This window comes from Bos grunniens, chromosome 3 (genome assembly GCF_055505025.1).
Source record: "Bos grunniens cultivar Pamir isolate PY7600 chromosome 3, Bosgru_T2T1.0, whole genome shotgun sequence".
Taxonomy (NCBI): Eukaryota; Metazoa; Chordata; class Mammalia; order Artiodactyla; family Bovidae; genus Bos; species Bos grunniens.
Genome location: NC_141167.1, coordinates 38,475,060 through 38,499,200, shown reverse-complemented (window position 1 = coordinate 38,499,200; position 24,141 = coordinate 38,475,060). Strand labels below are relative to the sequence as shown.

Below are 24,141 nucleotides of genomic sequence, written 5' to 3'. Positions count from 1 at the left end.
TGAATTAAATGTATGTACCTGTACTATGTTCTAATAATAATCAACAGTATTTGGTGTGATTCTATATTATAAGATCCCCTGGAGAAGGAAATCCACTCCAGTACTCTTGCCTGGAAAATTCCATGGACTGAGGAGTCTAGTAGGCTACAGTCCATGGGGTTGCAAAGAGTCAGACACAACTGAATAACTTCACTTTCACTTTCACTTTCTGTATTACTCAGAATACTCGACATAAGATTGTTGGATAGGATTCTAGACTGAACGCTGCATAACTCCAGGGGTACCATTTATATGTTCTCTGTATGAATGAGGCTCCCTTTGTTTGTGAATGCTGAGACCAGGACTTGACATGTCTGTTGGGATATCCAGCAGGGCACCTCCGACACAAGTTTCTGCCTCAGCTTCCTCACTTTAGTATATTTCATCACCATTTACCCAATTGCTGAGACAAAGTGTTTGGAATCAAAACGATTTCTCTTTTTTTGTATTCCTCACATTTACTCCTCCAAGAAGTTTTGTAGGCTCTGCTTCAAAATGAATCCCAAATCTAATGCTCCTTACCTCCTCCACGTTTGAAATTCTACTTGTCACCATCCAGATCAGCACTGTCAAACAGAAATATAATGGGAGCCACATTTGTAATTTTCAGTTTTATAGTTTCTACATTAAAACAATAAACAAGTGAAATTAATTGTAATCATAGGTTATTTAATCCAGTATATCTAAGATAGTATCATTATACCATATAGTAAATGTCAAAAATTCTTTTGGTTTTTTTCACTCCTTTATCTTCAAAATCTGGTGTGTATTTTACACTAAAAGCATGTTTCAGTTCAGATGCACTGCATTTCAAATGGTTGATAATCAATAGAACTAGATACTAGAATACTGGATGGCTGCTGATCTAGAATTTTGTGTACATTTTTAAATTTGATCTTCTTACTTCTACCCATGCTTCAGTCAGTTCTCAACATTGTAGTCAGAGAGATTTTTAAAAGATATAAATCAGATCATTTGGTCCTGTGTCTTAAAGTCCTCTAATGTCTTCTATTTTAAGCAGAAAAATAATGAAGACTATAAGACTATATGATCTAGCTCTTGCCTTTCTCTAACTTCATATCCTACTAATCTCTACCTTGCTCATTTTAGCCTCAATGGCCTTTTTGTTCATCCTTGAATAAACAAAATTCTGCCCAAGATTTTTTAATTTTTTTCTCCTCTTTGCCTGTTGTGTTTTTCTCCAAATCGTCACATGACTTGATTCCTTATTCAGTCATATATCTATCTACTTAAAGGTCATTTTCATCACCCTACCTAAAAGATCCATTGTTTCTCTCCTCCAGCTTTTACCCTTCCTTATATTTATCATTATCTGGCATTACAATATGTATTGAGTTGTTATATGAATGTAATTACTGTAAAGGGCAAGGGCTTGTCTTTTTGTTTACCACTTTATCTCCAGCATATAGAATAGTGTGCTAGCACGTGGAGAGTACACAGTAATACTTATTAAATGTGTTAAGAAACATGACACTATATAGTGTTATGAATGGGATTTAGAGTCGCACAGGTATGGGTACGATATCTGACTCCACTGTTTACTGTTTAGTAGCTTAGAACAAATGACTTAGTTTATTGGCACTCAGTTTTATTATCAAATGTGGGGATGATAATACCTGTCTTCTTTTGTGAGGGTATAGAGCACAAACTATTGCAGGTGATTGGCATTTAATGCGAGTAGAACTCCTGGAATATAAGGTAAATGAAATATATACTACTTTTAAAAGAAACATGTGTAAAAGAAAAAAAAAACAGGTTTAAAAAAAAAAGAAATACAAATACAAATATTCTCCTGTAAGTTTTCAGTTCAGTTCAGTTCAGTTGCTCAGTCGTGTCTGACTCTTTGTGACCCCATGGACTGCAGCACACCAGGTCTCCCTGTCCATCGCCAACTCCTGGAGTTTACTCAAATTCATGTCCGTTGAGTCAGTGATGCCATCCAACCATCTCATCTTCTGTCATTCCCTTTCCTCCTGCCTTCAGTCTTTCCCAGCATCAGGGTCTTTTCAAATGAGTCAGTTATTTGCATCAGGTGGCCAAAGTATTGGAGTTTCAGCTTCAGCATCAGTCCTTCCAGTGAATATTCAGGACTGATCTTCTTTAGGATGGACTGGTTGGAGCTCCTTGCAGTCCAAGGGACTCTCAAAAGTCTTCTCCAACACCACAGTTCAAAAGCATCAATTCTTTGGCACTTAGCCTTCTTTATAGTCCAACCCTCACGTCCATACATGACTACTGGAAAAACCATAGCTTTGACTAAACAGACCTTTGTTGGCAAAGTAATGTCTCTGCTTTTTAATATGCTGTCTAGATTTGTCATAACTTTTCTTCCAAGGAACAAGCGTCTTTTAATTTCATGGCTGCAGTCACCATCTGCAGTGATTGTGAAGCCCCCCAAAATAAAGTCTGTCACTGTTTCCACTGTTTCCCCATCTATTTGCCATGAAGTGATGGGACCAGATGCCATGATCTTAGATTTCTGAATGTTGAGTTTTAAGTCAACTTTTTCACTCTCCTCTTTCACTTTCAACAAGGGGCTCTTTAGTAGTTCTTCACTGTCTGCCATAATGGTGGTGTCATCTGCATAGCTGAGGTTATTGATATTTCTCCCGGCAATCGTGATTCCAGCTTGTGCTTCATCCAGCCTATAAATTTTATATATATTTTATTATATATATATAGATATATGTGTATATATATATGACTACTTAAAAGAACATGGAATAAAGAAGTGAGCCATGATTGGTATTGAACAACTTAGATGTTATCAACCCTATCTCTTATCTAGTATATGACTCTCATGCAGAACATTCCTAACTTGTGTGTATCTATCTTTCTTCTACTTGGATTATTTCAGAGACAGGGGAAATGAAAACTGGGGACTTTGAAGGATCTTTTCTTTCATTTTTCTATTTATCTTTTAAAATTTATTTACATATATAGATTTTAAACAAATGATATGAGTGTACTTAGAGTTCACTTTGTGCCATAAGGCTTAAAGTTAAAAACAGAGGTCCTTCATCTTGTTCTAATCATCCTTTCCCTACCTTGATGTCTAATCTTTATTGTCAGTCACTATAGTCAGTAGTGACTTTATGGTCTGTCCATTTTTGCTCCTTCTTTTGTTGCTTTACTCCTTGTTTTTAAATAACATGTTCATGCCGCTATTTCTTGATTCTCTTTCAATGTAAAATACCTACTGATTGCTATAGAAGGTGAAGATTTAACTCTGATATCCTCTTCCTTAAAAAAATACATATACTTGCATAAACCTTGAAAAAAAATACTTGTCATCTCTGTAAAGCTTCTTGCAATACAGTAAAACCCATCAGATTATTTCCTCTTTTGTACCTTCCTTAGTCTCTTTGCAACTAAATTATATGTTAGTATGGCAGGGGAAGTTTTCAAGGCTCACTTGGCTTACTGTAGAGTTGTTGTCTTGGAGCCTGTTGGCACCATTTTCCTAGAAATTCTGTTTGCATTTGTTTTGCAATGGAGTTCTTATTTCCGATGTATTTTTTGTTCTTGGTTTACTCATTATACTGAGAGCCTTCAGTATCTCCCTGGATTAAGGTGTTGGAAAGTACCTGGCACATATTAAATGCTCGATAAAAGTTAGTCATTAGTGTTAGGCTTAGTTGCTTATTTAAAGATAAACAGAGCCTTAAATCTTTTAGGTTGTAGGTTATTGCTTTGTCAAATAAACATAATCATGTTGTTAGACATATGATTGTCCTTGGGATTACACATATGAATTTAGAAAAACAGTTTTTATGTTTGAGATGGAATCCTTGATTTTATATTTTCTAAAATGTCATTGAAACCCCATTTTGTAAAGGCTTACTGCTGCTGCTAAGTCACTTCAGTCGTGTCCGACTCTGTGTGATCCCACAGACGGCAGCCACCAGGCTCCCCCATCTCTGGGATTCTCCAGGCAAGAACACTGGAGTGCGTTGCCATTTCCTTCTCCAATGCATGAAAGTGAAAAGTGAAAGTGAAGTCGCTCAGTCGTGTCCAACTCTTAGCGACCCCATGGACTGTAGCCTACCAGGCTCCTCCGCCCATGGGATTTTCCAGGCTTACTAGGGAGATTGTTAATCTTATTTTCATGACCTTGAACTGCACATTTCACACCAGTTGAGTAATTTTGCCCTGTTTGATTTGCCATGAAAACACTTTGGACTTTGATAAAAGGGCCAACATTTGGTTACTTTCTTTTCCATTTTCAGAACTATGTTGGATGATCACTTAGTAGTAAATGCATAAGTACAGTGCTTGTGGTTCTTATGGGAAAAAAAAGACATTTGATTATTCTAACAGAATGTGGAATATGTAACAATATATTTGTAACAGGCTTTATAAGGAAGTAATTAGATACACAATAAATACTGATTCATGAATGCATTTTTAATTAATGAATAAGTTAATCAATTACTGTGAGTTATGCTATTAGGAAGAAAAAGTACAAGCATGAAAACATGCTGATACTAGATTGACAATGTGTAAATAGATTATACTACAGTAAGTAACCCTGACACAAGAAATGTATATACTTGCTCTCGGTAAAATTTATACTAGTTCAGTGTAATCTCTTGATATAGACATTTTGTAGTAATTCACTAAAAGCAAGTAAATAAGCTATCTTTGGTGCTCTTGGGATTTTTGCTGCTGTTTTTCACTATTTTAGTTTTATAATTTGCCAGATTTATTTTTCTGTCTTTAATTGCTAAGTGCCAGTTGAAGGGGTCCAGATAGTGATGCTGCAAGGTTTCAGAGAAAAGCCTCCATTTACTAGGATATTTGTGAAAGAAGTGAGATTATTTTTGCTTTGTTGTGGTTCAGTTGCTTAGTCATGTCTGATTCTTTGTGACTCCACGGACTGCAGCACGCCAGGCTTCCCTGTCCTTCAGTATCTCCTACAGTTTGCTCAAATTCATGTCTGTTGAGTTGGTGGTGCTGTCTAACCACCTCATTCTCTGCTGTCCTCTTCTCCTTTTGCCTTCAATCTTTCCCAGCAGCGGGGTCTTTTCCAAATGAGTTATCTCCTTGCATTAGGTGGCCAAAGTATTGGAACTTCATCTTCAGCATCAGTCCTTCCAATGAAGTGTTGATTTCCTTTAGGATTGACTGGTTTGATCTCCTTGCAGTCTCCAGCACTGAATTCAGAAGCGTCACAGGAGGCAGTGACCAAAACCATCCCAAAGGAAAAGAAATGCAAGAATGCAAAGACAACAAAAAAGGTTGTCTGAGGAGGCTTTACAAATAGCTGAGGAATGAAGAGAAGTGAAAGGCCAGGGAGAAAGAGAGAGATATTAGAATCTTATTAGGATTTTATCTTAAATCTAAGAATCGTGACTTAAAATTGCACATGAATTATGTTTTCTACTTCATAAATCCACTTCATATAAAAATAGTTATTTCCTCCCTAAAACAAAAAAGTGATATTCCTGGGAGATGTGTCATGTTAATCCCATGGGCTTGCATTTGTCATTTAGCTGTGCCCTCATAAGAATGTGTACCCCAATTAGAGGTGCATAAGCCTACAAAGTAAGATTCAGATCTCTTCCAGGTGTTCAGGGTTTCTAAAACCTGACCCCAAAATACTTGTTTATCCATTTCCTGCCCAACACAAACCCTCGGCTCTAATCAAAATTATTTATTTCAAAACCCCACTGTATACTTTCCTAATGCTATTTCATTTTTCTAGAATGCCTCCCTAAACCTTTCTGCTTGGTAAGGTCCTATATATACTTCAAGTAGCACAGGAAGACTGTACCACTTATATTATGACTTGAGAGCCATGTAGTTAATTTTTCTTAAACTAGGTTATCATATGATGATAGATCTTCCTTTAGAACTGGGGTTCTTAGTACCCTTTGGGAGTCTTGTGAATCCTCTGGAAGTATGGTAGTGCCATTTAAGGTATATAAAGAAATGAGGAGAATGTGAAAAAGTAAAAGGGAAGACCAGCAGAGGCAGTAAGGTTTTGATGGATTTGTTGTTTGTAAGTTGAGTTTGAAGAGGCTATAGGATATGAAAAGGAGAAATGGCAGGTGGCAGTGGAAGAAGGGGAACTGGAGAGAGAGACACGTAGATTTGGGAAATTTATTCATGGAAAATAAATGAATCCATGAGAGTAGATAGAATTTCTGAGGTCCGAATAGATGTTTGAATATTTTACATGGGTCCACAGTGCTAAATACTAGGAAGAAATAGGGCATTAAAGATGGACTCAGGGACTTGCCTGTCAGTCCAGTGGTTAAGACTGCATTTCTACTGCAGAGGAAGTGCAGAATCTGCATGCTGCGCTGGCTCAGCCAGAAACAAAAGCAAACATGGAGAGTAGTAGTACTGTGGAAGCAAACTAGCTGAAGGTCAAGTTTGAGAAGAGAATATTGTTATTAGTAAATAGTAAAGAAATCAAAGGGAATGTGGACTCAGAGGTCACTGGATTCGACAGTTGTGTTAGTGGTGCAGTTAGAACCCTTTCGGCAAATTAGTGAGGACTGAGGACATAATTTTGTGAAGCATAAAGAAAAAAATCCTTTCTCTAACAGAATTCTCTCTCAATCGGAGCTTTATATGCAGGAAAAAACTCAGTATGCCTGAAAGAAACAAAATGCAGCACATTATGTGAGAATTTTTAAAAATTGGAAAACTGAGAAAAAATTGTTATATTAAATAACATTATTTTACATTTGAAAGCTTCCTACTTTTTGGGGGAAAAAAAGGCCATTTTGGCACTTTTGCTTTCAAAGGTCAATTTTGACAGCTTGAATGTGGTTCTGAAAATGAAAACTATTTCCTGCCTTTATTTCTTTGTATGTTTTGGAACTAAATATTTGTGTAGGATCCACATAAATCATAAATATTTGAATGTGTCATATACTAAAAATATATATTGAACAATTTAAAATACCTAATGGTGAATACTTATTGAGTAATGTGAGTCACTACATTACTTGGACACAACAACTCTGGAAAATTTTTAGAGATGGGAATATCAGATCACCTTACCTGCTCTTGAGAAACCTGTATGTAAGTCAAGAAGCAACTTGTTCAGAATGGGAAAGGAGTACTTCAAGGCTGTATATTGTCACCCTGCTTATTTAACTTATATGCAGAGTACGTCATGCAAAATGCCAGCCTGGATGAAGCACAAGCTGGACTGAAGATTGCTGGGAGCAAATATCAATAGCGTCAGATATGCAGATGATACCACCCTTATGGCAGAAAGTGAAGAGGAACTGAAGAGCCTCTTGATGAAGGTGAAAGAGGAGAGTGAAAAGCTGGATTAAAACTCAACATTCAGAAAATGAAGATCATGGCAGCCAGTCTCATCACTTTATGGCAAATAGATGGGGAAACAATGGAAACAGTGAAAGACTATTTTCTTGGGCTCCAGAATCACAGCAGATGGTGATTGCAGCCATGAAATCAAAAGACCCTTGCTCCTTGGAAGAAAAGCTATGACCGACCTAGATGGCATATTAAAAAGCAGGGACATTACTTTGTCAACAAAGGTCTGTCCTGTCAAAGTTATGGTTTTTCCCGTAGTTATGTATGCATGTGAGAGTTGGACCATAAAGAAGACTGAATGCCGAAGAATTGATGATTTTGAACTGTGGTGTTGGTGAAGACTCTCTTTTAAGAGTCCCTTGGACAGCAAGGAGATCAAACCAGTCCATCCTATAGGAAATCTGAGTATTCATTGGAAGGACTAATGCTGATGCTGAAGCTTCAATCCTTATGCCACCTAATGGGAAGAGCCCACTCATTAGAAAAGACCCCGATGATGGGAAAGATTGAAGGCAGGAGGAAAAGGGGATGACAAGAGGATGAGATAGTTGGATGGCATCGCTGACTCAATGGACATGACATTGAGCAAGCTCTGGGCGATGGTGAAGGACAGGAAACCCTGGCGTGCTGCAGTCGATGGGGTTGCAAAGAGCTGGACATGACTGGGTGACTGAGTGACAATGATGACAGAACTTCGGCACTATCCTTTTTTTCTTTTTTTAAAGAAATTAGTCTTTAAAAATTGAATTTAATTCAAGATTTTATTTCTCTTTGATGGTTTCTTTAGAAACTTTAAAAAAATAAATACTGACAAAAGATATTACGGTCAGAATATCCTCTAATTATCCTTAAGTATTTAGAATTTATTTAAATTAGAAATAGTACAATCATACTCCTATTAGATGTCAATAAAAAACTACAAGAATGTAAATGTTTGTAATTTAGAGGACTGAGTCTTTAATGAATTTGGAAATGTTAACATTCCTCAGACTGTTTGTTTAATCATTCAGTAACTTTTTATGATTCTTAATTCTCTTTGAAAACCTCCAAATTAGTATTAGACTTACACTGTGTCCAAGGGAAATAAATTATTAAACTTTAATTTGATGTCACAAACACATTCTTCCTTACTGTATTTTGACAAGATCACCTTGAAATTATTTGTTTTTCACAACATTAGGAGTTATAATATGTATAGAGTCCAGACAATATGCAATGTGGGAGACCCTGGTTTGATTTCTGAGTTGGGAAGATCTGCTGGAGAAGGGATACCCACTCCAGTATTCTTGGGCTTCCCTGGTGGCTCAGCTGGTAAAGAACCCACCGGCAGTGAGGGAGGCCTGGGTTCCATCCCTGGGTTGGGAAGATCCTTTGGAGAAGGGAACAGCTACCCTCTGTAGAATTCTGGCCTGGAGAAGTCCATGGACTGTGTAGGTCCAAAGACTAAGGTCGCAAAGAGTGGGACATGACTGAGCGACTTTCACTTTCAGGAGTTAAAATATGTATAGAGTCCAGACAAGTCAACAAATAAGGTACAATGATACTTGATATTTAAAGTCAGTATGACTTAGCAGTTATGATCTACTATATTTAACAGTGTGAGCCTATTTCAATACAGTATTTCATCCTGCTTCATTTGGCCTCATAAATAAAGCATACCAAACATTTACTCCAAATTATTTTGTTGCAAAATTAGTATCAATTTTAAAATCCATGTTACTGATTTTCACATGTAAAATCAACTTATTTAATTTTAGTTTTGAAATTAATATTACGTCATTTAAGAATTGTACAATTATTAATTGTTTATATTTATTCAAGTGTAGAATTTTAGCAAGAAAAGTATTTTTTTAACTGAAGAAGTTGTGCAGTTAGCTAACAAGATGACTTTAAACATAAAAATTTTTTTTATTTTATTTAGGGCGGTGTTTTGAAATTTCATCCAGTGGTTAAACTTTAGAATCAAATTCTAAAATTTGATTCACACATCACAAAATATATGAATAAATGATTGTCATAAAATTTTGATTGAGAACGGTAAATGGTGTTCTTTGAAGTGATGTGATGATATGTTTAATATTAAGTTGGTAGTGGCTTTAATATAAAGAATTTATTTCTAAGCCTTCTATTAGGGGTTTAATACTGGATTTCTAAGCCATTATAATATGGGATGAGTTTAATGTTTAATTTATTGGCTTTTACATTTGCCTCAGTTCATTCAGAATTTTCTGAATCTGATGGATGTATCAGCATTTTGGTTGCTTTGATGGAGTACAGCCTTCCATCTTGAGACTTCCAGCATATTCCTTCTTTCCTCTCTGGCTTAGCTTTTGCTTTTGGCTTGTTGTATTTACCATTTAGGTTGTTTTCCCCACATACATCATGGTACCACCAGCCTCCTAAAAAGGATAGATACACAGTTTAATAGATACAGACTCATATATAGTTGCTATTATATTTACCCGGTGAGTGCATCTTCAGTTATATACATAGTTTCCAATTTTAAATGATTTATATGTCTCATACATCTGATCAAAAATAAAATATCTGAGAAAGGTTAGAGGTAAAATGCATAATTGAACTAGAATCAAATTACCACATATGTTAGGAGACATTTACATACAGAGAAAATGTTTATTTTGGATTCGTATTTTAAAGAGTTGACATTGAAAGATATTAGCTATTACTCTGGAAAGGTATTTTGAAGATATGAAAATAAAGTTTTGATATTAGGAAGAGGATACCTGAATTACTTTCTGGACAGTTGAAATGTCCTTTTGCTTTGTGATCCCAAGTAGAAAACATCAAGTCTTTGTGTTCCGGAAATGCCTTGGGGCCATTGCCAGAAATCTCAGCTAGATGTAGTGTATAGTTGGTTTCGTGATCTCCCAAGTGAAAAGAGTATTCAGTATAATACTTGTCTTTCCAGTCTTCTAGCTCGATTCGTAAGATATAGTTAGATTGCTTTACTATGGAGTATATCTTTTCTAAACCCAACCAAAATTCTCCTGAAAAAAAAAAAGTTGTAGAAATCTGTGGATTGTTAACTGTAGATGAGGCAGTGACCATTTATTTTGAGAGTTTTTGTTTTTATTTTTTTGCTGTAAGTAGCTTAATTGTTTTCATCTTGAATCCTTTGATTATTTTAGAGTTTCTTAAAATATTTGTTTTAAAAACAGTTTTATTGAAGATAGTTATATTACAACAACTGTGAAAATATGAATGGGCTGCCTAGAGTCTGATTATCCATTATAAACTGGATATTATCAGGCATATTTCACAGGTGAAACCTATTAGACTATTACAAGTATTTATAGGGCTGGTCATTGGTAAAATGTTATCTAACTTTTGGGTGCTTATGTATACTGGCTTTATAATCAGCTGGGTTTTTTTTAATACCCATATACTATGAAGAGATTTGTTAAGTATTTCTAGAGACTTGGATAATAATGTTATTTTCCTCTCATATAGTCTTGGCCTTTGATATTTTCTTGGTATATATGTTTTCCTTGTATAAAAAGAAGGAAATAAATTTTTTAAATAAAAAACATTATTCTTAATAACTTTTTGCTATAGTTTAAAACATTTTATTTGGAATGAAAAACATAACATAAATACAAACAGTTCTCTTTAATCACCACAATTAATCTCTCTTTAATTATCCCTTTTATTAAAGCATTTAAGGGAAAAAAGTCAGAATTTCTTTACTGCTGTTGAATCAGTATATTTCATTTTAAGAATTGCAAACTACAAATGGCTTACGTCCTTGAAGAAATAAATGAGTATTCTGGACTGTCACTCTTAGGAAAAGACTTGATCCTACAAAGCATATCACTGATTATACCTTTTAGTTTGGGATTTAATTGGTAGTTTGAATCTAAAACTGTTTAAGTAGTCAAATAGTCTTGAATATTTAAAAACTTGCCATAATAATGGATGTTACCCATTTTATGAATGAGTACATTGCATAACATGGATTTTTATAATGTGCTTTTTTGATTTTAAACCTCTATCTTATTTTTATTTAGCTTATTTTATTTTTTACCTTATTTATTTTGTGATCAAAATATAATAATTTGCATTGAATTACCTAAATTTATTTTGAACCACACATTGTATAATATACATTTATAATATTTAAATAATTGAAATTAAACATTTTGTTTAGATCTGACAGTTGACAGCTTCTTTGTACCTTCCAACTTCCAAATAGTTGATATCTAAAATGTTAATAAGAAAGCAGAATGACCACTGATAGGATGGTTTTCTTTGTAGCTCCTTCATAGCATTTACTACTTATTTGAAACATATAGTACTTTTAAATCAAAATTGTCTTTTAAAATCATAATTATGATAATCAGAAGCCATCCAGTTAAATTGTGCTAAGTATATACATAGAACAGACATGTAATTATGGAAAGTATAATTCAAAAAAAGACAATGGTAGTAAGTTCAGTACTTACAAATGTGTAACTATTTGCTAATAATTTCTAAGAAGGCTGGGACTGTACCTCATTCATTGGATTTCTAATGCCAAATCCACAGTGGGCTTTATTAATAGATTTTTAATAAATATGCTTTAGTTAACAAGTGAATTAATGTATGAAGTCATCTTACCATCAAGTCTCCCAAAACCATACTTGTAGTTTTCCCACGTTTCATTGAAGTTTTGTGATCCATCTATTCGATGTTGAATTAATGTCCATGAACTACCTGAATATAATGAACAAATTGTATTTTCAGTAGACTGATGCTGATAGTTGTAACAAAATACTGTTTTTTTGTTTGGTTTTTATTGGTGGATGTATAAGGTAGTTATTAACATTGTTGTGGTAGTATTTTATTATTTATTGTGGGCCCAAGAAGTTAAATGAAGGGCAACCAATTAATTTGTCTTAATAAACTTATTGACAGCAGTCATTTTAGATTGTTTTTTAGAAAAAAAGATGGAGAACATTGAATGAACGCATAAGTAAATATATAAATAAGACAAACGTATGTACTAGATCTAGTACACATATATGTGCTAGATACAGATATACAGATATATATCTAGATCTAGATATATATAACTACTTGTGTTATATATATTTTATTTTATGTGTATTCAGGACAAAAATAAGAGAATTAGCCTGGTAGGCTGCAGTCCATGGGGTCGCTAAGAGTCAGATACGACTGAGTGACTTCACTTTCGCTTTTCACTTTCATGCATTGGAGAGGGAAATGGCAACCCACTCCAGTATTCTTGCCTGGAGAATCCCAGGGACAGAGGAGCCTAGTGGGCTGCCGTCTATGGGGTCGCACAGAGTTGGATACCACTGAAGCGACTTAGCAGCAGCAGCAGCAGCAGTCTTACTAATAGGTAGTGAGTAACCTTAGCTTACTTACTATTGTCTGTTTCTCTTAGGCTGGTTTTACCTGATTTAACATCACAGTAGACATTAAAAACTTGAGAGTTGCTAGGTCTAATGGAATAGATGCCACTTGTATGTTTGCCTTGGTTATAAATGATGGTACAATCAGCAGGAATGTCTAGAATCAACAAAATGTTATTACATAAGATACATTAGTAAAGAATGATATCTTTAGAGCTTGAGATTTTAGTTGAAATTCTATGGAATTGTGACTGTCGTCTTTAGCCTTTTTTAGTAATGTGTTATTGAAAAACTATTTTATGCTAAAACATTTTTATTACATGGCATGTTATATGAAGAATATCAAATAGTTATTACCAAACTGATTTTTTTTTTTGAGAAAGCGACAAAATGAGAATTTTAAGTGCCCTTTCCCCTAGACCTAGGAAAAACATAAATAAAATTCCACATATGAGATATTAGTATAGTGCTTGGTGCGTACTAGGTTGTCAACAGATTAATGTGGAAAGAGTGAACATATATAGAAGAAACTAACAAAGACCTTTTTTTCCCTGTATTAATTACATTAAAAATAAATGTGTTTTGAAAATATATCATTTTGTTGAAGCTTGGTTGAGAATGGAGACTTTGTCTCCCCATCTTTTTGCTTTTTGTATGGAAAGTAGAAATCTTGAAGAGAATGCCATAATCTTTCCATGCATATTCAACAATTGTTAACATTTTACCTTATTGCTTTATAAACAAATATGTACAAATATGAATTTTATTGTGCTATTTGAAAGTCATTTGCAAACATCATGACCCTTAATCCCTTAGATACTTTTGCATGCATCTCTTAAATGCTCTTAAACATGAGATTATTCTCTTACATAACTGTAATACCATTTTCCGTCTAAGAAAAGTAATGATTATTACCTAATAGCAAGTCTATATTCATATTTCTCTGATTGTCTTAAGAATGTTTTATTGGGTTTAAAAAAATCACTAAGATCCAGTTTAGGTTGACACATATTTGTTGAATGTATCTCTTTATTCTTTTTTAGTCTAGAACAGGCTCTGAGAATAGGGATTTTTGATGGAAATGTCAAAGATAGAAGAAAAATTTGATAATAATAGCTTCAAGACAGAAACGCAGCAAATTATCTTACCATCATGTTCTACATTTTTTGTTTCATTCGAGTGAAAAGAGGGAGTAGTTCTTGGTGCTCTTGGTTTAGAAGAAAGAGAAATTTCTGTGGATTCTTTAATACCAGTTCTTCTTAACTGATAAAAGAATACAAATCTACTTTTAAAAATTTGAATATTTAATTAGGGGAAATCTGAGTTCATAATATATTATTGTTTTCAATGGTAAGAGGGATAAATAATGCTATACATATTATACAGACTTCCTGTTCTCAAAATATTTAATTAGGCACATTATTTAATGAGTTCAAAAAATAAAGATACCAAGGCAAAAACAGAAATTGATCAAAAAACAGCAAGACCAAAGGCAGAGACTTTGCTTAAAGTATTTTAATATGTTCTATTTATTTATATGAATGTAATATATATTCTGTTCAGTGACAGAGGCAGATTTCAAATTTCATAATTCTCAGTTGTAGGTCTTAAGATATAATAATAGTAATTTGAACAGGGTTGCTTTCTTGATAGTTTTTGACATGTAAATGTATTTGTAGAGGTAGCAGATTGGCAGGTTTATTTGTTTGCTTTTCATATATTTAATATTTCATTGTCTGTTTTGCTGGGTTTGCAATTTATTGACTGATAGTTTGTGTTATTGATGACTTGAAAAAAGCAGAGTATGTAATATCTTGTGTTAATAGTGTTAGTTTTTTGATATCAGCATAAATGGCATTTCTTAGGATACAATTCACTAGGCTCTCTTGTAAAGTTCACTTATTGTATGTTTGTCTTTTCTACTAAGTGACTGTGGTCTTAGAGTAACTTAACTTTAGAGTTTGGTTTGTAAATTTAAATTTGAGTAAGTTGTGTCAGATGATCTAAGGCTTCTCCCGACTTAGAAATTTATTGTTTTAAATTCTTCATACATTTTATTACTAGACAAGATGTATACCATTTTATAATAGTGACATTTTACTTTTGTAAGTAGGTTCATTTACTCATAGTAAAATATGTAGGAAAAAAGAGAAAAATAACATACAGTAAGACAAATTATGGGAATTAAAACTAGCTGGAAAAAACCCCTTTTTGGACAATTAGCAAAAATAGCCTACTAAATAATGATTGATAAATTAGCAAAAGTAAGTTACTAAAATTATGAGTCATAAAATTATTAAAACATAATGTGTTTGTTTAGTGGAAATTATATTTGTTTTATAGTCCTTGGCATCTATTTTTTTAACCAGTTTCTTCAAGTCTGTATTATTTTTGAAATTCCTGAATGGCTGTTTAATAGTGTTAATACTAATTAATATTTTTGAACTATGGTAGTATATATTGGAATGCTTAGATTTTGGCATGGCTTTATTCCAAACAGGTATCTTCCTTCCTCACCTAGCCAGTTATTTATATTGTAGATTAAATTATACTGTTGGGTATTAAACTTTAATTATTAGGCATGTAGCTTCTAATAATTATAATAATATTAATCACAGCAAGTTTTTATTGACTTGTTTGTACTAAATGTGACATTACCTTTATTAACTCAGCATGTATTTATTAAGTGTTTACTATGTATCAGTGTTCTATATTTTGGGGTCTACAGCAATTTAAAAAAATGAGAAACTTCTGTACATGTGGATCTTACATTCTAGTGCAGGGACAGACAGAATAAATAACCAAATATATATATATATATATATATATATTATATTAAATAAAGGTAAGTGTTAAGAGAAAAAAGAGAGTAATGAACGAGGTAGCAAGTTTCAAGCATGGGTGTAGGGGATTGAAATGTCTGATTAAATTATCTGGAAAAGATTCTTTGAGAATTTTGTATTTGAGAAAGACCTAAAGGGAATAAGAGTGGGCCATGCCAATACCAAGATGAAGAGCATTCCAGACAGAGAGCAGCATAGGCAAAGGCCCTGAGATAGCAACTTGTTTGATGTGTTTGAGAAGCAGTAAAAAGGCTAGTATGACTGTAAAAGAGGAAATGGAGTCAGTGAGATGATTAAGAATCATCCCAGTCTTTTTGGGCCACTGTGAGTGAGATGTGAAGCCATTGTGGGGTTTCAAAGAGAGACATAGTGTAATTTAAATTTTAAATGAATCTCTTTGGCTGCTATATTGAGAATGTACTTTGCATGAATTCTTTCTTTTTTCTCACAGCCATCCTATAAGGCAGGTTCTCTTATTGTCTACCTAGAGTACATGAGGAAACAGAGAGAGTGGTTAAATAATTTATTCAAGGTCACACAAAAGTTTTAGAACCAGGATTCAAACCCAGGTAGTTTACTAGCTTCAGAGCCTGCAAACTTAACAGTCATGCTGATGTGATCCTTTTATTCATTATCCAGCTATAATTATTGTAAATAATTTTAGGGTCCATATTTTCATAAACCTTATTTTTATGTAAAAGATTGGACATACTATTAAGATATTGACTTACCTGATTTTCTATTTCTTTTATTTGACTTTGCTGTTGGTTTAATTGTCTGTATTGTTCTTCCACAATCTGAAGAAGGTCTTTAATGCTATTATCTTGCTGCTCTACCAAAGTCTGGATATAGATTGTAGGTTGGTTAGAGATTTCTTTCTTTCCTGTTACACTAGACTTTTTTTTTTTTAATTTTATTTTATTTTTAAACTTTCCATAATTGTATTAGTTTTGCCAAATATCAAAATGAATCCGCCACAGGTATACATGTGTTCCCCATCCTGAACCCTCCTCCCTCCTCCCTCCCCATACCATCCCTCTGGGTCGTCCCAGTGCACTAGCCCCAAGCATCCAGTATCGTGCATCGAACCGGGACTGGCATCTCGTTTCATACATGATATTTTACATGTTTCAATGCCATTCTCCCAAATCTTTCCACCCTCTCCCTCTCCCATAGAGTCCATAATACTGTTCTATATATCAGTGTCTCTTTTGCTGTCTCGTACACAGGGTTATTGTTACCATCTTTCTAAATTCCATATATATGCGTTATTATACTGTATTGGTGTTTTTCCTTCTGGCTTACTTCACTCTGTATAATAGGCTCCAGTTTCATCCACCTCATTAGAACTGATTCAAATGTATTCTTTTTAATGGCTGAGTAATACTCCATTGTGTATATGTACCATAGCTTTCTTATCTATTCATCTGCTGATGGACATCTAGGTTGCTTCCATGTCCTGGCTATTATAAACAGTGCTGCGATGAACATTGGGGTACACGTGTCTCTTTCCCTTCTGGTTTCCTCAGTGTGTATGCCCAGCAGTGGGATTGCTGGATCATAAGGCAGTTCTAAACACCATACACAAAAATAAACTCAAAATGGATTAAAGATCTCAACGTAAGACCAGAAACTATAAAACTCCTAGAGGAGAACGTAGGCAAAACACTCTCCGACATACATCACAGCAGGATCCTCTATGACCCACCTCCCAGAATATTGGAAATAAAAGCAAAGATAAACAAATGGGACCTAATTAACCTTAAAAGCTTCTGCACATCAAAGGAAACTATTAGCAAGGTGAAAAGACAGCCTTCAGAATGGGAGAAAATAATAGCAAATGAAACAACTGACAAACAACTAATCTCAAAAATATACAAGCAACTCCTACAGCTCAACTCCAGAAAAATAAATGACCCAATCAAAAAAATGGGCCAAACAACTAAATAGACATTTCTCCAAAGAAGACATACAGATGGCTAACAAACACATGAAAAGATGCTCAACATCACTCATTATCAGAGAAATGCAAATCAAAACCACTATGAGGTACCATTTCACGTCAGTCAGAATGGCTGCAATCCAAAAGTCTACAAGCAATAAATGCTGGAGAGGGTGTGGAGAAAAGGGAACCCTCTTACACTAGACTTTTAAATATCCTATAGGACTGTCACAGTCTAATTTTTTAAACTAATAGTATATTACAAACATGAATATCAGCAAACCTTTTCCCCTTGCATGCTTCTTTCACATAGTACATACTTCTGTTTTTGTTTTTTATTTAAACTGTACCATCTCTAAAATCTGATTTCCTGAACTTTAAACTACTTCAATTACATGGGAAAAAAAACCCCCCAGCATTTTAGTGTTTTCTATTTACTGTATTACTTTTATACATTTTAAAGATAAAATAGTTACACAAGTTATATTCCTTTAGCTTTTTACTCGCCTTCAGTAATTCACAATATTGTAATAGTTTAGTCTTCTAAATTTCATTGCTTAACTGACTTGTAATCTTCATCTGAAATGCAAAGTTCAATTATTTTCATAAATAATGTTAGGGAAACAAAATCCAGCTTGAAATTATAATAGGAAAATTTATTTCCTGGAGGCTTTTTTTTTTTTAATGAGAAAAATACAGTGTTTCAGCAGTTCAACTAAGTATTTCAAGTAGCATGTCTTAAAATATTTTTTGAAAAGATCCACATTGAAAGCTTAATCATGCTCTTTAGTTTCTACTTACTTTAAGTGAAGTTACTTCCAGGTATTCCTGAATTTGAGGTTGATTTTTAATTAAATCGGTTAATTGGTCCTCCAGGTATCTCACTTTCTGTTGCAGTAGAATTTTCTCTTCAAGGAGACTTTCAAGTTTTGAGTCGAGTTCAAGTGACATGTTCTTTACTTCTTCGTTTTTGACTTGCAGTTTGGATGTCGCTCTTCTAAGTTCCTTTTCTTCTTCTTTGATTTCATTGGTTTGCAGTGATAAGTCATAAAAGGACTGATCAAATATGTTGAGTTTTTGAAATATGTCATTAATTTGGCCCTTAGTCTTATGAACAAAGTCTTTAAGACCATGTCCTAACTGAAGTAGGCCATTGGCTAAAATTTTTACATCATCTAACATAGCAAATCTTGATTTTGGCTCTGGAGATATAGAGTCAAGTGATGTATAGTCTTGGTCAGTTCTGGAAGAAATAACTAGAGGAGCAATAAAAAGAAAGAGCTTGATAGTGTACATTTTTATCCTAATTATTCACTTTCAAGCGATTTGGAATTTGTTTTTTTCCTGGGAGCATACCAAGACTTCTGAACTCTCTATATAACACTATTTGCCACAGACACAGTAAGGTTGGTGGGTCAATATAGTTAATCATTAAGCTGTGTAAACTTGTATGAATGTAACCTTCCAGACTGAGTTAGATCAATGCTAAATGAAATCAAAGAAATGAGCAACAACCTTAATTGATTATTTAAAATGGTTATTGTATTTAATTTTGCTGTATTGTAAACTGCATTTTTAGTGTTAGGAGATCTACCTATTTTTAAAAGCTCATTTTAATTTGTCATGATTTTTAAAGAGATTTACAAGTAAATATCAAACTCTTTTGACAGATAAATTCATCATTAAAGCTGAGGAAAAATTAATGAATCAAGTATGCATTTCCTAAATTGTATTTTAGTTTTTTTTTTAAACAGTGATGATCCCCAAAAATGTGTTCTCTGAAGCCTTCCTCCACATCTGCAGGCGATGTTAATGCTGTATTCCTATGCTACTCTATATGAGCTAATGTGTGATTATTTATTCCTTATTATTTGTCACTATAATTATTTGTTTGTATATTTTTTTGCTTCAGATGGTCTGTCTAAACCGTGTTTATATATAATCACAAAATCCCATATCTTAAAAGGTATTTCATCCTTTTTCTCTGTTATATTCTATGTCTCTGTGTTCTAGCCTCTTTCCCCTGTACCCACTGGAAGACCAGTAGATTATGTGGTTTCAGTGTCAAGAACTATTTGCCCATTATAAATTTTTCTGTAGTTTGCGAACGTGGGAACAATATTCATGATCTAAATTTAACAAAACCTTTCTTTTGATCATTTAGCATTAAGGGCTTTTGGATAGAATGGTTACAGTAGATGTAGTAACCCATAGTGGTTAAGAGTTTCATTCTGGAAAGAGACTAGCTGAATTGGAATCCTGACTCTGCTGGTCTTTAGTTCTGTGAAATTACTTAGCTTTTCTGTACCCCTTTTTTCTTGTCTATCAATTGAAGATAATATCCACTTTATAGAGTTTAAAAATTAATATTTTAAAGCACTTAGAACAATACCTAGTGTTTAGTAAATACAGCATGGTATTCAGATCAGATCAGATCAGTCACTCAGTTGTGTCCGACTCTTTGCGACCCCATGAATCTCAGCACGCCAGGCCTCCCTGTCCATCACCAACTCCCGGAGTTCACTCAGACTCACATCCATTGAGTCAGTGATGCCATCCAGCCATCTCATCCTCTGTCGTCCCCTTCTCCTCCTGCCCCCAATCCCTCCCAGCATCAGTCTTTTCCAATGAGTCAACTCTTCGCATGTGGTGGCCAAAGTACTGGAGTTTCAGCTTTAGCATCATTCCTTCCAAAGAAATCCCAGGGCTGATCTCCTTCAGAATGGACTGGTTGGATCTCCTTGCAGTCCAAGGGACTCTGAAGAGTATTCTCCAACACCACACTTCAAAAGCATCAATTCTTCAGCGCTCAGCCTTCTTCATAGCATGGTATTATGTACTAGCTATTGTTTTGTAATTAGAAAGTCAGTGCATTTATGTAGTAGTAAAGTAATATTTTATTGATAAATATTATCTAATCTTATGTTAAGATGACATAAGTTCGGAAATTTTTCTAGAATCTGGTTTTTATTACTTTGGTCTCTTGAACCTTGGTAAGTACAAGGAATTATTTCTTTTGTTTAGCCTGGGTATACTTTTTCTAAGTGTCCAATATAGAACAATATAAGTATTTCTGTTTGTAAGAGAAATAAAGAATGCAAGTAAATAAAGTATACAGATACTTCCAGTAGTGAAGAAGAAAAGCAAAACAGTTTTCCTTCGTCTTCATCTTCATTTTACCTTTACCACTGGTGCATGTTATGAAATTATAGAAGCGTATGTTGAACTAGTGAAAAAATTTGAATTTTCTCCCCCCTTTAAAAGGGATATGTTAGTGTTGTGATCATTGGTCATGAAGAGGGTGTTTCAAAACTTGTCTTAATTGAACTGTCTCCTTTCCTTGCTTGAAACTATTGACCCTGATATTTCATTCACCTTCTAGTTGAGGGGCAATTGAGACGGCCAACTTCTTGTTTCTTTTGTACTCTAAGCTGTTTATTGGTAAGATCTGTATCTGTTTTTAATTTATATTCCATAGAGCACGTCAGTAAATTCCTTACATGTTGGAGAAACTAAATTTTTATTGAATGAATAAGATAATGATAAGTCTTAACATGGGAGTTTTTCAAACACAAAATTTGCATGTAATAGATACTCCTTTTTAGTATTGGAGGTTCTTTACAATGAAAAGAATTTGAAAAGTAGTCCCTTCCAGTGCATGAAAGTAACTGGATAATAATACCAAAGAAAGGCTATGTATAGGAATTTCTTTCTCTTTTAGTTAATGTGCTGGAATATTAATACTTTCTGTTGAAGTTGTAGTTGTAACGCTTCACATATAATGCTAAAAGAGATTAGAGGCAGTGGTTGCATATTCTTGGTTTATGATATTGTCTTTGGGTAGAAATATCTGGGTAATTTTTTTCTTATAGTAGTTTGACATGTTATGAAATATAATTAAAATAAATAAATTCTCTAATTACAAGCTGTGGAAGAGTGTCAACATGGGAAATGTAATGTGTTTAAACAGAACCCTGACCAGATATAACCAGTAACATTATAAAAACTTAAAATTTTTATGCTAAAGAAAATAAGAAACTAAGCAAAATTAAGACCCAATTTAAGGATTCCCAGTTTCTACGAACTAATACTCAAAACTTCTTAGCTGCATGGAATTTTAGGACATTTAGGACCTTTGTTTAAAAAGTGAAGCAGAGTCTTTTATCCTCTCCCAGGTTGTGCAATCTTATGGAGATTTGGCTTCCAAATAAAACACAAGGCATTTTGGATCTTGTATCCCTGTTAATTTGAATATAGTATGTTCCTACTAATTTTTTCCTTTTTAACTGTGGTCATTTGTTTTTGAATTAATATATTTGGTAGAAAGACTAAAAGTAACTGAGAAAAATATTTATAAATAGAAATATTTATATGAACTAATGAAAAAGTAATATATTAGTTTCCTTTTCTTCTAGAATAGTACTGGCCAATGGAAGTACAGTGTGAGTTATTTATGTAAAAAACTGAAAAAAGATGAGTGAAATTAATTTTAACGTATGTTTTATTTATCTGATATATCAAAAATTACCATTTTAATATACCAGTATGAAATTGTTAATTAGGTGTTTTATATTCTTTTTTCATACTATCTTCCAAATCTAGTCTGTATTTTATACTTTCAGGATATGTCAGTTAGAACAGGTCCACGTAAAGTACTCTGTAGTCTCCAGGCAAGAATATTGGAGTGGGTAGCCAGTCCTTTCTCTAGGGAATCTTCCTGATCCCAGAATCAAACCCGGTCTGCTGTAACACAGGCAGAATTCTTTACTATCTGAGTCACCAGGGAAGCCCTGTATTCTCACTAGACTGTATTATTGGACAACAAAGGTCCAGAAGGTGAGTGACCTTCGAAGGAATCATTTTATTTATCTTAGCTTTTTTTCCTATGTCCATTAACTGGCATTAATAAATGTTTAATTTTTATACTGAAAGTACTTAATGTGGAAACCCAGATATTTGAAAATCTTTAAAATATAAAAATCCTCACTCTTCACTACTAACATTTTGGGGTCTATCATACCAGTTCCCTTGGATGACTGGCTAAATGTAATTTTTATTTAACACAAATGAGAGTATGTTATGTATAGCTCATGTTTTTTATATATGTACATTGATTTAAGACTTTAACATTTTAAAATTTATTTTTATATGAGTGCCTGTGTATTTACCATATCCTTTTAAGTGGCCGCACAGTGTTTTATTACATAGATGCACCTTAACTTAATCATCTCCCTATCAATGATACTTTAAGTTGGTTGTAATTTTCTGATTATAAACAATATGCATAGAAAATATATTTCTATTTGTATATAAATATTTTCATATGATAAGTTCATAGATGTTAACTTTCAAAGTAGATTTCTCTTTGCAGATTATCCTAAAAGGATTGTGCCAGTTTACATCCCTACCAAAAAGATATGAGAGTTTCTTTTTTCTCATTAATTTTTACCAGTATTTTGAATGAGCAAGACAAAAAATATTGATAAACCTGGTAGGCAAATATATCTAGTTGATTTTGCTGTCTCTCTGTCTTGCTCTCTTTGTGAATTATCTGGGTATTATCTAAATCTCCCTCTCCCCATCAAACTCCCTGTCCCATGTTTGTTTGTCTTTCTGACCAATTTTAGGAATTATTTACATGTGATGGATATTAACTCTTTGTCATCTATGTAACATCAGTGTTCTTCCAGTTTGTCCTGTCTCCCACTTGTGTTTTTGGTATCCCCTGCTCTGTAGAGGCTTTAAAATTGGTCTTTTATGAATTTTTGTGGCTCATGCTCAGAAATGTCTTCCTTACCTATAAAATAAGATCTCTTTAATGCTTTCCTGTTAGTTTTATTTTTATTATTTAAAATTTGGGTTTAGTCTAGAATTCATTTTGAGAAAGTGGTGAAATATGAAATCAGCCTTAAAAAAGGCTAGTCAGGTATCTCAACAACTCAACACTCTTTATTGATCTACCTTCTCTACGTTAACTTAAAATTCCTCTGAAGGAGTATTACAAATGCAGGGTAAAGACTTACTAGATTTATGTGGAACTTTATTAGTGGAGTTAGTAGTCAAAAGAACCTGGTCTAAATGCGTGCGTTTCACCTTCAGAGGCAAATTGAATTTAAAATTGTATTACTTATATTAGAAATTAAGCATAGCTTAACATTTAGTTAATTCCCATTTCACTTGAAAATCCAAACTCCAGAAGAGTTAAGTAAATATTTATGTGAGTTCTGTACTATTCATTCATTCAGTCAATGATTTATTCATAGGAGAAGCTATCCTAGGCATCAGAAATAGAGCAACTAACTAGATAGATAAGGTCCTTGCACTCATGGAGTTTGACCTTAAGTAAAGGAGATATATAAACAAGAAATAATACGTAAACAAGATAAGTTAGGATTATTTTAAGCAGATTATTTGAGTTGTGAATGGAATAACAAAGTGATGTCATGTTTGAGAGGGAAAGTGAGCCTTTCTAAAACTTAAAAGATGGAAAGGGACTGGTTATGTCCACATCCACAAATCTAAAACAGTAGTAATCCAATGCAGAAGTTGAGGGGTGGGAGGAAAGTATGATGTGTTTTGCTGTGCTGTGCATTTTGCCTGTCTATTTTAAACTTGCAATTTT

General features: G+C 33.7%; 2 protein-coding genes across 9 annotated transcripts in view; one reads left to right on the top strand and one right to left on the bottom strand.

Annotated features, from left to right (window-relative positions):
* The window catches only part of DOCK7 (dedicator of cytokinesis 7), a 190,470-nt gene that overhangs the window by 59,941 nt on the left and 106,388 nt on the right, over nt 1–24,141 (top strand). The window lies entirely within an intron of this gene.
* Nucleotides 5,500–21,985, bottom strand: ANGPTL3 (angiopoietin like 3). Its single transcript, XM_086390309.1, has 7 exons — nt 18,321–21,985; nt 16,309–16,419; nt 13,883–13,997; nt 12,778–12,891; nt 11,977–12,072; nt 10,104–10,367; nt 5,500–9,758 (listed from the first exon to the last, which is right to left on the bottom strand). The coding sequence occupies exons 1-7, from the start codon at nt 18,813–18,815 to the stop codon at nt 9,574–9,576; spliced, it is 1,380 nt and encodes a 459-aa protein (XP_086246435.1). The 5' UTR covers nt 18,816–21,985; the 3' UTR covers nt 5,500–9,573.